Source organism: Microtus oregoni, unplaced genomic scaffold (genome assembly GCF_018167655.1).
Source record: "Microtus oregoni isolate MIOR12 unplaced genomic scaffold, Mior012 000005F_ref0000423, whole genome shotgun sequence".
NCBI classification, from domain to species: Eukaryota; Metazoa; Chordata; class Mammalia; order Rodentia; family Cricetidae; genus Microtus; species Microtus oregoni.
This window is the reverse complement of record NW_024543064.1, coordinates 48,696,200-48,711,014: the sequence shown is the minus strand read 5'-3', so window position 1 is coordinate 48,711,014 and position 14,815 is coordinate 48,696,200. Positions and strand designations below refer to the sequence as shown.

Below are 14,815 nucleotides of genomic sequence, written 5' to 3'. Positions count from 1 at the left end.
AACTATGCGATATGTACATATCCTTTGTATCCACTTATATGTCAACATTTGCTCGGAGGCAGAACTCACATGGGCCAGCCAACCTCCCCGCTTGGCCAAGACACACCAATTATCCACTATGAAAGCATGAATACAATAATTTATGGGCTAACGGTATGCTCTAGTCCTGGAACTGGGGAGGGGGAGCTGATAATTTTAGGCCTAATATGTTTTAGGTACAGCCTGCTGCCTGTATCAGTGGAGTATAAGGGACTGGACTGTATTGGACTAGGTCATTGCAAAGGTCTGTATAGGTCCGTATATCCACCGTGTGTGCATGTGCCTAAGAATGTAGGCACGCTCATTACCACAGCCTCACTAATTCTTGCAGAAACCCATCCTGAAAGGTTTTATGCTTAAGATGGCCACTCAGATGTTAACTCTCTGAAGGTTTTTTTATTTTTTTTTTCTCAGCACACCAAATGACACATTTGCCAAACAGAGACTCTCAGCAAACCGAAGGAGCTACTAGAGCCACAAGAAAAGAAAGTGCCCTACGGAATAATCCAATCCTCTGTGCTTTAGCCCTTCCCGTTGTCGCCACCACTCGAGTGTTGTCACATAATCACAGGACACCTTCCGTCTGTACCAACGATTATCTAGGCTGCCCCAAAGTTTCCGTTTCCTCCTTGTCAAACCTGATGGGATGACGGGCAGGGAAATCCTAGTAAGACTCTGGTTTGCTTAGACCCAATCTGAGTTGAACTTTGTGGCGTGGAAGGATCTGATCATCAGAATTTTCCGTTTTGAAAGCATAAGCAGGGAAAGACAGACCTCTTACTTTTGAAAGGTGTAGCAACTACACACAGCAAGTCAGTTCTTTGGTTACCCACTATCCCTAATAAAGTGGTGTGCTGCATAGCAAACATGTAAAAAGCAGAAAGCCTATTTAACTTTGGGGTTGTTCCTGCCCTTGCAGAAAAAAATAATAATAAGTCGGAGGATGGCATTTCTGTCCTTCAGACCTGCTTCTATACCTGGAACTCTTGTCCAATCACCGCCAACAGCACTGAACTCTTCGTCCTTGCACTATGACCTGTTCCTACACTAAGCTCTGCCCCTCAACTAAAGAGCTAGTTTCTTTTTATAGACTTTTGGCTCAGGTGTCCATCTGGGAGACTCCGCCCCTCTCGACCCCGTGACCTGTCCCCCCCCCCCCCCCCCAGGCTGCCGGACTTTAGCGGCGTGGGCGGGCCCTGGGCGGTCGCTTCTAGGAGGAGAGCTCAACGGACCCTGCACCCTCGCCTGCAGCAGCCACGACAGCAGCCGCCGCAGTCGCTGTCCTCCCGCAGCCAACCGCCACCATGGTGAAGATCGTGACGGTGAAGACGCAGGCGTACCCGGACCAGAAGCCCGGTACGAGCGGGTTGCGGAAGCGGGTGAAAGTGTTCCAGAGCAACGCCAACTATGCCGAGAATTTCATCCAGAGCATCATCTCCACCGTGGAGCCAGCGCTGAGGCAGGAGGCCACACTGGTGGTGGGCGGGGACGGCCGCTTCTACATGACCGAGGCCATCCAGCTGATCGTCCGCATCGCCGCCGCCAACGGGGTAAGAGACGTGCAGGCCGGGCCGAGCGTGCACGACGTGCGGGCTCCTCCGGGCCCACGCTTCCGTGCGCGCCTCTATCCAGTCCCCGCCTCGCCCCGCCCCGCGCACGCTCCCTTGACCTTGGATGTACCCTCCCCACTCTAGTGCCTCCCCCACCCTCACTCCCACCCCAGTTTCGCCGTGGCTCTGTTGGGAAAGGTGAACCCGCCTAGGCGCCTTACTATTCTGGTCTGGGACTGGGGCGCCTCCCGCTGGCTCCCGGCCTAGAGCTGGAAGGGCTGGCCACCGGAGCGCTCACCCCCCTGGGGTGTCAGGCCAGTGATCTGGGTGGGCAGGTGCCCGAGCTCCCCCCCCTCTCCCCAAGTTGGCTTGGGGAAGGTCCCTGCTCGGCCTACTGCCTGGGAGCAGGCTTTTGAAAAGTCCAGTTTCTGTTGGGTAATTCACTGGACCTGTTCCACTAAGGGGGCTGGAGCTGAATTTTCATTAAAACAGAGACAATATACCCAAGGGCGCTCTTAGGCAAGCTGTCCTGTCGGGCCAGGAAATTAATGCAATGCAACGCCCCTGGTTCCGCCCACCCCCACCCCCTGTTAAGGGAGGTTAACTGTCTTAATTGGGGAAGTCCACTAGAGAGGTGAAGCTTAAATATTTCTTTTCTATAAATCTGATGAATAAAAATGTGGGTTTGCAAAGTTGGAATTGTTTGTTGCCACAAGGTAATTTCCAAGGCGTTTTAAGGAACATGTTTTCTTTGTATATTTAAAATAATATTGGACTTGCAATCAGCTAAAGGGTTCATTCCCTTTAGCAGTTACATTTACTTATTTTAGCAGTACTTTGTTTTACTTTATTAACGTGTTTTAAACAGTCTTGCCTCTTGCCAAGCACCACGCCAACACCGCACTGGTGTCTCAAGTATATTCTTGAAGCCCTGTAAGGAAGATGCTATTATGGGTGCTTTCAAGTCACCAATGAGAGTTCTGAAGCCTGGGCAGCTTAAAGAATTTACCAGAATTTAGCCACGCGATGGTGGCACACACCTTTAATCCAGGCAGAGGCAGGTGGATCTCTGTGAGTTCAAGGCCAGCCTGGTTTGCAAGAGCTAGTTCCAGGACAGGCTCTAAAGTTACACAGAGAAACCCTGTCTTGGAAAAACAAAACAAAACAAAACAAAAACAATTTACCAGAACTTAGCCGTAGCATTGAATCTGGCGCAGACCTGCCAGTCCCAAGAACTTGAGCGGCGTCTGAGAATTAAGGGATTCTTAAATTTTAGGACCTCCTTTTCCCAGTTGTCAAAGTCTAAACTGAGCTCTGTAGACTTTCCTGGATGGGGCAGACATTTGCAAACACAGTGAAAGAAGCCAGGGTTTCTTTTTCTCTGCCCCTCAGACCACTGCAGCTTTCCATGAGGGGAGAGAGAGCACTCAGTAGCTATGTGTGGAAGCTCCTTCATCTCACCTGTGCTCCTAGAGGATTCATCCAGCGGTTCCCTGGCCTGTGCCCTGTACAGAGAACGGCTTGGGGGGAATCGGGGTGCGCAGACGTGGGTCTTGTCCTTACGTTTAGGTAGAGTGGGAGTTTTAGGGTTCAAATGGATATCTGTCCCTTCGGGAGCCCTGTGGGGTGGAAAGGAAATCAGTTATTAGACGTCTTCACACGTTAGCCACTGACTGGCCTGTTGCTCTTCTCTCTTTGGCCAGATTCTGAGTTCTGTCATCACTGAGTCTCACTGTCCGCTCCGCACCTTACTTCCTGATAACTTGTGCTGCTTCCGCCTCTCCCCTGACTCGCTCCCTCAGAGCCTCTGGTGACTCTGGTAGCTCCTTCCCTGCAGCAGCTGTAGGCCTTCACCTTTCACCTGCATTTGTCAACAGTCTCACGCCTGGTCTGGGTCTGATCACTTTGCCGATTCTACTCAGGAAATTTGTCCCCGCTTGCCTGCTGTACTTACACCCTAGTGGTTCCCTAGGTTCCCTGGTTTGCTGCTCTGATTTAATTAAATACTTTACTCACCAGGGGTTTACGTGTGTTTGTTCCTCTTCTGGTGTGATTTAGTTAAGATCGTATCTTCAGAAAGCAACTGCTCCTTTCCCATAGATACTGCTAGAATAGATTGATCCAATTCTGGTGAGATTATGTCTGCGTGTCATTTGTTCCCACTGGTGAGTAAGCTTGAGACGGGATTCTATTTTACCTATAAGCCTTCCCTTGGTGTAGTCAGGAGTATTGGTCTAGGACCCCTTCACTAACCAAGTTCTAGAAAAGATTATGTCTTTAGGAAATAAATTGTTATGGTCCATTTTCAGTATGAGGTGCAGTTAGAGCGCATCAGAGAGTCACGGAGAAGCAGAGGGCACCAGGCCCCTCTCTGCTAGCTGGCAGCTGGCAGCTGTGTGCGTGAGAACTCTTGAGAACTGGAAAGTTGCAGACAGTCTGCTACTTGACTGAGCCCATGATCAGAAAGGGTCTCAAGCCCCAGAATATTCCCAAGGTAAGGCCTTGCATTCTGAACCAGTAGGATAGGAGATTTGGGAAGGCAGCTATGCTAGAAGAATATGAAGGTTGTACCCCTGGGAGAAAGAGGGCAAGACTATCTCATGATTGGGACCTTAACAACCCCTGATTTGCACCAAACAGCACACTAGCCATTTTTGCCTTTTCCTGATGCTTGCATCTCTGCCTGCAGAATGGTGTATTAAAAACTGCTTCACCATCCCTAGTGTCTTAAGTTTGTTATTGTATAGTGGGGCTCTTGTTTCTCACAATGTTCCTCTATAAGATGGCATTTGCTTATAATCCATGCGTTTACCTAAATCATCTCTATATCATAAAACCAAATATAGCATAGATATCATGCTGTTTGAGAATATGATGTAGGTATTTTTATTTGTTTTACATTACTTTTTAATGTTGATTTGTGTGTGTGTGTGTGTGTGTGTGTGTGTGTGTGTGTGTGTCACAGCAAGCATGTGGAGGTGGGAACAACTGGGATTTGGTTCTCTCCATTGTGGGTCTCAGGACTTGCACTTAGGTACCCATGCTTAGTAGCAAGTACTCTTTTCTACTGTTTTTATTGAGCTCTATGTTTTTTTTCCACTCCCCTCCATTCCTCTCCCCATCCCTTCTACCCTCTTCCATAGTCCCCATGCTCCCAATTTACTCAGGAGATCTTGTGGTTTTCTATTTCCCATATACATTAGATCCATGTATGTCTCTCTTAGGGTTCTCATTGTTGTCTGGGTTCTCTGGGATTGTGAGTTGTGGGCTGTTTTGTCTTTGCTTTGTGTCTAAAAGTCACTTATGAGTGAGTACATTTGATACTTGTCTTGCTGAGTGTGAGTTATCTCATTCATTATGATGTTTTCTAGATCTATCCACTTGCCCGCAAATTTCAAGATGTCATAATTTTTTTTTCTGCTGTGTAGTACTCCCCTGTGTAAATGTACCACATTTTCCTTATCCATTCTTTGGTCGAGGAGCATTTAGGTTGTTTCCAGGTTCTGGCTATGACAAACAATGGTGCTCTGAACATAGTTGAGCACATGTCCTTGTTGTACGATTGAGCATCCTTTGGGTACATACCCAAAAGTGGTATTGCTGGGTCTTGAGGAAGGTTGTTTCCTAATTTCTGAGAAATCGCCATACTGATATCCAAAGGGGCTGTACCAGCTTGCACTCCCACCAGTAATGCAGGAGTGTTCCCTTTTCCCCACATCCTCTCCAGCATAAGTTGTCATCAGTGTTTTTGATCTTGGCCATTCTTACAGATGTAAGATGGAATCTCAGAGTTGTTTTGATTACAACAAGTACTCTTACCCACTAAGGTATCTCACTGGCCTCTGTATTATGTTTTATTACCCCCTTTCATTATTTTTGCTCTTTCTGAATAGTATGAGTCCTTGATTGATTGATTGATAGAACTTATGGGTGTGGATCTGGTGACTAGAAAAATCAGATTGTACCTACAGTACCTGGGCCAAAGGTAGTATCTGGTGACTTCTTGTCTGGCTGCCTTGAATTATGAATCACCAATGTAGACAACACTGCAGACACAGTATCACATACAAAGCAGAAGCCTGAAAATAAATTTATTGTCTGCGGTTGAAGCAGGCTGGGTTAAGAACCTTTACATTGAGCAGTGAGTCCTTTTAGTGACTGGTACAACCTCTACCAAAATGTGCCTGAAATACATGGACCAGCGTGAAGGCTCTTACAGTCATAGATCATGTCAGCCAGGCTTTGAGAGCTCTCATGCCTCCCATTTGAGACAAATACCTCTGAGTTGGCCTGAGTGTATGCGGGTGTGTGCATGTGCATGTACAGGTGTGCCTGTATGTACTGTGTGCACGTGTGCAGGCTCCCCTGCATGTATGTACTGTGTGCACGTGTGCAGGCTCCCCTGCATGTATGTACTGTGTGCACATGTGTAGGCTCCCCTGCATGTATGTACTGTGTGCACGTGTGCAGGCTCCCCTGCATGTATGTACTGTGTGCACATGTGCAGGCTCCCCTGCATGTATGTACTGTGTGCACGTGTGCAGGCTCCCCTGCATGTATGTACTGTGTGCACGTGTGCAGGCTCCCCTGCATGTATGTACTGTGTGCACATGTGCAGGCTCCCCTGCATGTATGTACTGTGTGCACGTGTGCAGGCTCCCCTGCATGTATGTACTGTGTGCACGTGTGCAGGCTCCCCTGCATGTATGTACTGTGTGCACATGTGTAGGCTCCCCTGCATGTATGTACTGTGTGCACGTGTGCAGGCTCCCCTGCATGTATGTGCACATGAGCATGGGAACCAGAATGTTGTTCTTCATGCACCAGCTCCTTTTTTCCTTCTTAAGGTAGGGGTCTCTCGCTGGCCTGGAACTCTCCAAGTAAGCTAGGCTGGCTGGCCTGCAAGCCCCAGGAAGCTGTGTTCTGTCCTTGCTGCAGGACTGACTTAGCGGGGAACCCTCTTTGAGGCACTTTTTAATATACCACCTGTTTAAAAAGTTTCATAACATCCTGTTTCAAAAATTCTTATTTATCAGCCATTTTTGAGTGATTTCTCTGTTGTTTCTGATTTTGAATCAGCATTAAATGCCAGGTTGCAGTAGATGTTGTTTTCCACTGAGGATACCTTGGCTTTGGGAGAGGTAGAACAGAAGAGATACCCATGTACATACACAAAGCAGAATAAAAAAAAGAGAACATTCTGGATTTGAAATAAGTGAGCCCGAACTGTGTCTGTGCGAGGATGCATGTGTCTGTGTGTGTATGTGCGTGCGTGCGTGTTCCTTCCTCTGGACACATGTGATACATGCATGTGGAGATGAGAGGACAGCCTCAGGTATTCTTCGGGCACATTCACCATCCAGCCTGTTTCCTGAAATAGCTTCTCTCTTTGGCTTACAGCTAGCCAGGCCAGCATGGTTGGCTGGTTAGGGAGCCCCAGGGTTCTACCTGTTGCTGCCAGCACTTCCCAGCACCGGGATTACAGGCATACCCACCTGGAATTTATGTAGGGAGTGTCTGCAATTTGAACTCTGGTCCTGATGCTCGTACAGCAGCATTTTATACCAACTAAGCTATTTTCTTAGTGCTGGGACTGAGGCTGCAGCCTGTGGACAGAGGATATGTGCCCACCTCCCAAGAGAGGAGAGTGGCAGGAAGGGTAGGGAGGAGTCGATGTTAGAGGGAGGAGTAGCTGTTAGAGGGAGGAGTAGCTGTTAGAGACCGATACTTAGTCATGAATGATCTTTGCTACACTTGTGCTTTTTTGTTTTGTGCTTCCCCCCCCTTCCCCCTTCAGTGCCAGGCATAGGTTTCAGGGCCTCACCCGTGTTAGTCAAACACTGTACCACTGAGTCGTGTCTCTAACCCCGGTCACATAAGACTTTGTATTAAGTTGTTTGGGAATTTCCCTTTCTCAGTTTCACTAAAAATAAATGGATAGTCTTCCCTTCTTCAATCAGAACTATTGCTGGAGTATTAAAGATTAAAAAGGAGGCTGGAGAGATGGCTCAGTGGTTAAGACCACTTGTTGCTGTTGAAGATGGCCCAGGTCTGATTTGTAGCATTCACAGATAGCAATTCTAAAGGGTGTGATGCCCTCTTCTGGCCTCTGTGAACACCAGGACTCAAATGGTGTGCCAATATACGTACATGCAGACAAACACCATAAGGCGGGCTCCGCTTCATGCCTGCTGCTCTCCTTGGTAGTCATCCCGTGGTACCAGTGTCTCCTGCTGCAGCTGGGCTACACTTTCACTATAGCCTTTCCTGGGCTCTCTTCAGGGTGCCAAGCCTTGACTTTCCTGCATGACCCCTTTAGTCCTGGTACTTCAACCGTTACTGAAGCTGCATCTTCAGCAACGGCCTATCCTGGCCTCTCACCGTGCCAAGCCTCAGCTGCTCTCCATGACCCTTTCATGCTTTCAAAACCAGTACCTCCTGGGTGAGGCTGCCAGCGTGAAGTACATCGTCAACCACCTCTAGAACGCAGCTCTGTATGTTGACCCTGGGGAACCACTTCCTAGAAGATTCCACCTCCGTGATTCTGGTCTCTTCTTAATCACCATCAATTTCTCGATTCCAACATTGATTGTCCCACCAAAGCAGAGGTTCTGGTATCTTGTTACTCAAAACATCACCTGAATCTTCAGCACCAGCTGGCCAGAACCATAGGTATTGCCTGTGCTTCAAGATGTAAGAGCTCTCAGCTACTTCTTTGGACCATGTCTGCCTGCATGCTGCCTTGCTTCCTGCCACAACCGGAACTTAACCTCTCAACTGCAAGCGAGCCACCACGATTAGAATTTTATTATAAGAGTTGCCATGGTCACAGTGTCTCTTCACGGCAGTGGAACCCTACCTAAGACACTCAGTCCACTTTCTTAGAGAACCCAGGACCACTGCGCCACAGGTGATACTACCCACAGTGGGCTAGGTCCTCCTCCACCCATCACTAAGAGAATGCCCTGCAGGCTGGCCTACAGAAGGAAGCATTTTCTTAATTTAGGTCCCCTCCTCTCAGATGACTTTAGCTTGTGTTAAGTGACATAAAACTAACCAGTACAGAAGGGCAGCCCTGTGAGCTGGCCTGAAATGGTATGAGAACTTGCTTCGACTGTCACCCTTCAAAACTGTGTACTTACTCAGTCTCTTCTGTATATTGTGTTCAGTTTAGACATTGCGTTATACTAACAGAAATGAAATGGATCAGCATAATCTGCCTTGCTGTGGTCCTTGTTTCTTTCTTTTATTTTTTGAGATTATACTGTAATTACATAATTTCTCCCTTCCCTTTCCTACCTCCAGGACCTTCCATACCACTCCTCTCCCTCTCTCATGTTCATGGCCTCTTTCTTCATTAATCGCTGTTACATGCATACATATATATTCCTAAGTACATAAGTGCAGCTCAGCCCGTATAATGTTACTTGTATGTATGTGTTCAGTGCTGACCATTGGTATTGGATAACCGATTGGTGTGCTTGTTCCTGGGAAGACTTTCTCCCGCTCTAAGCATTCCTTAGTTGTCTATAGTGCTTTGTACAGGCTTGAGGCCTCCTGTGCATTCCCCATCCACGTCAGCATGTCTGTTGTTCTTGTTCAGCTCACATTTAGGCAGTCATGTGAGACTTTTGGGTGTAGCTTTAGACATTTCTAGAGGGCACAATCTCACAGCAAACTCCTTGATCCTCTGGCCCTAACAATATTGTTGTGCCCCCCCCCCCCCCCCCCAAATCCCCGCTTCGGCCATGATCTCTGAGCCTTAGGTACAGGAGTTGTGTTGAAGGTAGATCCATTGGGACTGGGCTAAGCAGCTCTGCATTTTGGTTAGTTGTGTTTTTCTGCAATGGTCTCCATCTGTTGGAAGGAGACGTTTCTTGATGAGCGAGAACTACACTCGGCAGTCTAGATCTGGAGAAGGCTGTCCCCGGTGCATGTCTTAAAAGGTGAGCCGTGGTGATGACACATGGCTCACTTGTCCAGCTTCTTGGTGGCATTGGAGCTGAGACTTTGGTCTTCTGATATTTCATACAGTTGATCTTTTCTATAAATAAGTTTGTCTCATGGGGCACAGCGGCACACACCTGTAATCTCAGCAGTCAGGAGACGAAGGCAAGAGGCCTGTAAATTCAAGGCCAGCAAGGGCTGTAAAGCAGCATGGTGTTCTTCAACAACAACAGAAAAGTCAAACAAGGAACAAAAGTGAGTGTATTTCACAGAAAGGAGTTCCAGGGCCTGTGATGATATCCTAGTAAAATCTTGAGGACACTGGATTAGGCAGCGTTCATGGGCTTCCAGAGTTTTGATGTTCAGATGAAGTCTGTGGATTTACAGGAGGACCCTCCGCTCCCCCAGATCAGTTTGGCTGCTCTGGAGGTTGACACTTTGAAGTAGCCTCCAAAGTGATCTTGGTATATATTATGCAGTCTATATGGTAATCCACATGATTTGTATGACTATGTAAGTTGAACTATGGTAGCAGAGACTCAATAGTAATGAATTAAACAGGATACTTTTCCTCCCTTGGGCTGGCTGGTGCAAACAGGTAGGGCCTGGCCTCCTGTGGTCTTCTGCCTTTGCTGTCCTGCTCATGGCATTATGCTTGCCCACCTGATTGCAGATGGTTCCCTGTGCACCCCTGCTGGGTCAGCTTTCCATTGCAGCACCAATGCCCGAGTGTAGTCAGCTTCAAAAGGGGGAAAGGTCATTTGCCTTCTCTTGGAGAATTTTCAGTGGATGAACATTGGCCCCATTGCTTTGGGCCTCCAGCAGCACAGTAGTGGATTCTCTGGTATGATAGAGGAAGTCCATGCTCTTTATGGCCTAGGGCAAAGGAAGAGGCTAGGTCCCGCTGTCCCACTCAAGGGCACCAACAATGGCATGGTAAATACCAGTAGACCCACCTAAAAGTCTCGATGGCATCCTGCGCCCAGAACTAAGCCTAACACATGAACCTTTGGGGACACTTACCCAGTATATTGGAAGGCATGTGGTTAGCTAAAATAGTCCTATTACTTAAGAGAAGGAAGTAAAACTCAAAATGCCCACTTCAACCCTTGCTTCATTGCCCTCGTAGATCCCCTTACCCACTGTTTACACTACTCCCTCCACCCCCAAGGGGAGGCAGCCCAGATCGCTTCCAGCAATGCAGTCAGTGCAGAGTTCACTATCTCTAGGTGATCCAGTGCTCTTCCCTTCAGGCCGTGTATGGCTCCTTATAGCGCGGCATCTAGCTAATATGTGCAGTACTGTAACTGTATAACCACATATGTGTGTGTCCAGGAAGGTAGGTGGGCAGAGGAGTGTAGTGGATTGGGAGAGAAGGACGATGAATTCTGTGCAGTTATAGAGACATGTGCTGAGCAGCTGCCAGCCCTCAGCCTTGGAGGTGTTGTGCAGGCTGGGGCACAGACCCCTGCTCTGGTCATGAGTGGGCTCATGGGGAGCACTGGGTCCGCCCTCAGGGAGGAACTTTTTCCCTGCCCCCTTTGCTCACTGGGTAATAAACAGCATCAAGTGTGCCCTGTGCCCATTTGGGGGCTTCTTTTGATGAAAGGTGGGGGATAAATGATGGGGTTACCTTTGCAGGCTGTGATTGCATGTTCCCTTCTAGACTCAGGGGACTGCCAGCCTGGTCTGCTCAATTCCTTGGGCTGGTAGCCACAGAGAATGTTTTCATAGGCATAGAGAAACTGAATTTTATATTTATTACGTGTGTGATCTCCTCCGCCTCGACTTGTCAATTGCTGATGGCTGCTTTGGAGGAGAAGAAGTAAGCTGGGTAAGAAGGCAGATCCTTCACCTGCCTGGTGCTTGACTCCCGTTGTCTCCCAGAGAATCCTGGAATACCACGACACACACAGTTCTCCTTGCCAAACACTGCTCTGTAGACAAACAGCCATCATTGCTACTCTGCAGGGCCACTAATGCTGGCCTTGAGTGGCCTCATTTTGAGGCCACTGTTGAAGCAAACTTTCTGTGGCAGTCATAATCTCCCCACTTCCCAGCCAATGCTCATGTGTCAGATTCTTCTAACCCATCTATCTGCCTGCAGTGGCAGCTGTCACTGGCCTGTGGTCTAGTCCATGCTGGCAGAACAGTCCTGCCATGACCTAAAAAAAATGCAGATGGCACATATTTTAGATTCTGCTTGAGTCGGAGGTCTAACTCTTTGTATCCGTCAGATAGGTTTGGCTGTTCTTACAGAGTCCCAAAATACAGCGTTTAGAAGTTTATAGTACTAGAACTTCTTTGTCATGGTTCAGAGCTGGGCAGTTCAGGGCTGTGTGTGGCTCTTTTGTGTAAAGGATTCATGAGTCTTTTCTTATTGCCCAGCTGAATCTCATGGGGTTTTTTTCTGTGTAGTCCTAGATGGCCAGCCCCCACCCTACCTTTGTTCCAGCAATCAGAATAGAGTAAAGATTATGTGGAATGTATCTACGAACATGCTCATATCTACTAACCAAAGCAGCTGAGCCACCCAAGGGAAGCTGGAAATTACCAGTTGTATTCTGGGTCTTACGTGATAGATGAAATACTGGGATTCATTGAACGAAATGAAAAGTAAAATTAATTTTGAAGATCAGCCAGCAGCTTACAGCCATCTCTGTGCCTTTCTTCCAAATCTGGTGCTGGATGTCATTTAGTCATTGTCATTGCTTGTCAGTCATCCCACCTGCTGCCTTAGGGAGGGGCCAGAGCACAAACCTGCCTGTCCTGAGAGCTTTTCAGAATTAATTGTTTTATTGGGAAATAACTCACACACCAGACAGCTTGCCCATTTTAAGTATATAGCATTTAATATTTTGGGGTGAGGGGTATTTTCCAGGCTGGCCTCCCAACCCCAGGCTCAGGAGCGATCCTCATGCTTCAGCCTCTCCAGGGGCCGGGTTGTAGGCACACGGCCCTGTACCCGGTAATATTGTTTAGTTTATTCTCAGAATTGTGCAGCCAGCATCTCTATCTAGTCTTTGGCCTTAAAAGCAACCCCACTAATTAGCAGTTAGTCACCCTTCCTGCCTGCGTCAGCCTTAGGCAATCGCTAGTTTCCTTTAGGTCTCTCGTGTCTGTATGTGGACCTGATGTCTAGCTTGGTTACCAGGCAGGGGAAGCTACACTTACAAAGTAAAGTTCCAGGGGCTTCATGAGAGCAGAGACAAAGGGTTTGTGTGGAGAGCAGTGCACTTAGTGTCTCTGTGAGTCAGCTTCTCATTGCTGTAGCAAAGTGCCTGAGTCAGTAACTTAGAAAGCAGAAATGTTGATTTGGGCTCAAGGTTTTAGAGATTTCTCTCTGATGCCAGGCAGGCTCACTGCTTACTGTTGTGGTAAGACAGCTTATGGCAGGGCACATGGTAGAGCAAACTGACTTTTATCACAGGAAAGGAGATACAGAAAGAAGGTAGAGTCCCACAGACTCCTGAGGGTATGCCCCAGTGATAGAAAGACCTCTCTTCAGACTCTTCCTCCTGAAGGCTCTACTTCCCCTCCCAGTACCACATTGGGGACCAAGATTTTAGCACATGGGCTTTTGGGGACACTCAAGATCCAAACAGCAGCAGTAACCATGTGACGGTGTGCACTGTCCTGCAGACTAGAGGCACCATGGAGATGTCCTCATTCTCAAGGGCCTTCCTGATGACTGGGGTAGCACGATATGCCAAAGATGTTACGGTCAGGGAGAGAGATGTCTATGGGAGTGCAGGGCCAGCCTGGGGCATGGTACTTTATGTGTCTGTAAGGGAGTAAGGCTAGTGAAGGCTTGTTACAGGTGAGTGCGTTGCTCTATGTCAGTCACATCCTATCCAGAGGAGATGAGGGTTAGTTTCAGTGTCTCTCCAGGAGACTACCCCCGCCCCACTCCCATTCGCATGAGCAGTCAGATTCCTTTTTTAACAAACATGTTTGAGCTTCCTCATGACAGTTAGTATTGTTCCCTGGCACATGGCCTCTCTGGGACTGCGCACTTGCTCCAGTCACGGTCCAGTGCTCAGAGCGTCTGGAAGTGCCTCTGTGGGAATTATTTTTCAGGCCACTGGTTTATGGGCCACGCAGGAAAAGCAGTCACATTATTTTATAGTCAGGCTTCATTTTTCACTTAAAATGATGTAATGAGATTTGAACACCCACTTTATTCATTAGACACGGCTCCAGACAATTTTTCGTCTCTTTCCAAAGTTCAAACCTATTCTCAAAGGATGAAATTTGTTATGACTGAGGACTTTCAAAGAAAGTACCACAGACAGGAAAGACAGCTTCCCCTAAAAGAGCGAATGATCTTGCTGCTCCCTGAGGCCACCGAAGGAGCTGGCACTGAGATGAATATGCTCTGGCGGAGTGTGGGAAGTGAGTTACCGTGTGGACCCTCTGCACATGTCTGTGGAGAGGCTCCTAGGAGCTAGCTCACGCTGAGGAGGACCCTGCTGTCCCACTCCTGCGTGCTCTGCCACAGACACAGCACTGTTCTCTTACCACCTCATGTGATCTGTCGTGGGGGCCAGCATGAGATCTCTTCCGCTCTGGTGAGCACACAGGCATCTTGCAGGTGTGCACATTGGGAAGGTTTGTTCACACATGATGAACAAATGACCAAATACCAAGACCGGAATTAAGAAGAGAGTCCCATCAGGTCTCTGTCCCGTGCCCACCTGATCCCTGGTAGGCAAAGAGTCTGGGATAGAGAACTAGGTCAGCATGACTGGGGAGGAGAGGGAGAGAAGGCCTTTGATTTAGTAGTAATGCAACTGTTATATTCCAGGTCTCTATGGCTCCTTCCATGGCCCCATGAAATTCATTCTGTGGCTCAAGAGGAAAAGCAATTTAAGGAGGATTTTAAATGAAGCAAATAGGAAGGAAGTTAGAGAACACTCAGATGGTACTGGGAGTAAGAGTGACCGGCTATGGAGGTTGAGCTTCCTCTGTAGGTGGGGGTCACACTACACAGATATCTCGTCTTGTCTCCAGCTATAGGCATTAGATTTATGTGGCCCGGCAGCAGTCCCTAATCCCTGTGAGGCTCAGCCATGGACCCCTGGGTTTGAGGGCTGAGCCCAGTGTGAGTGATGCCTCAAGGTGCATCCCTGGTTCCCTGGCCGAGGCCAATGTCATAGGATAGGAAGCTTCCAGGAGTGCGTCTAACAGTGCTGTCAACCTCCTGGGACACATGGACCTATTTATTTGACAAACATTGACGCCCGTGTGCCAGTTACTATTCAGGTTGTCTGGCGCAA

General features: G+C 48.2%; 1 protein-coding gene across 1 annotated transcript in view; it reads left to right on the top strand.

Moving 5' to 3' along the window:
* The first annotated feature begins 1,224 nt into the window (after nt 1-1,224).
* Nucleotides 1,225-14,815, top strand: part of Pgm1 (phosphoglucomutase 1) — a 58,511-nt gene continuing 44,920 nt past the window's right edge. Inside the window, exon 1 of the mRNA XM_041651907.1 lies at nt 1,225-1,589. Coding sequence (XP_041507841.1) covers nt 1,344-1,589 — 246 coding nt within the window. The 5' untranslated portion in view covers nt 1,225-1,343. The remainder of the gene's footprint in view (nt 1,590-14,815) is intronic.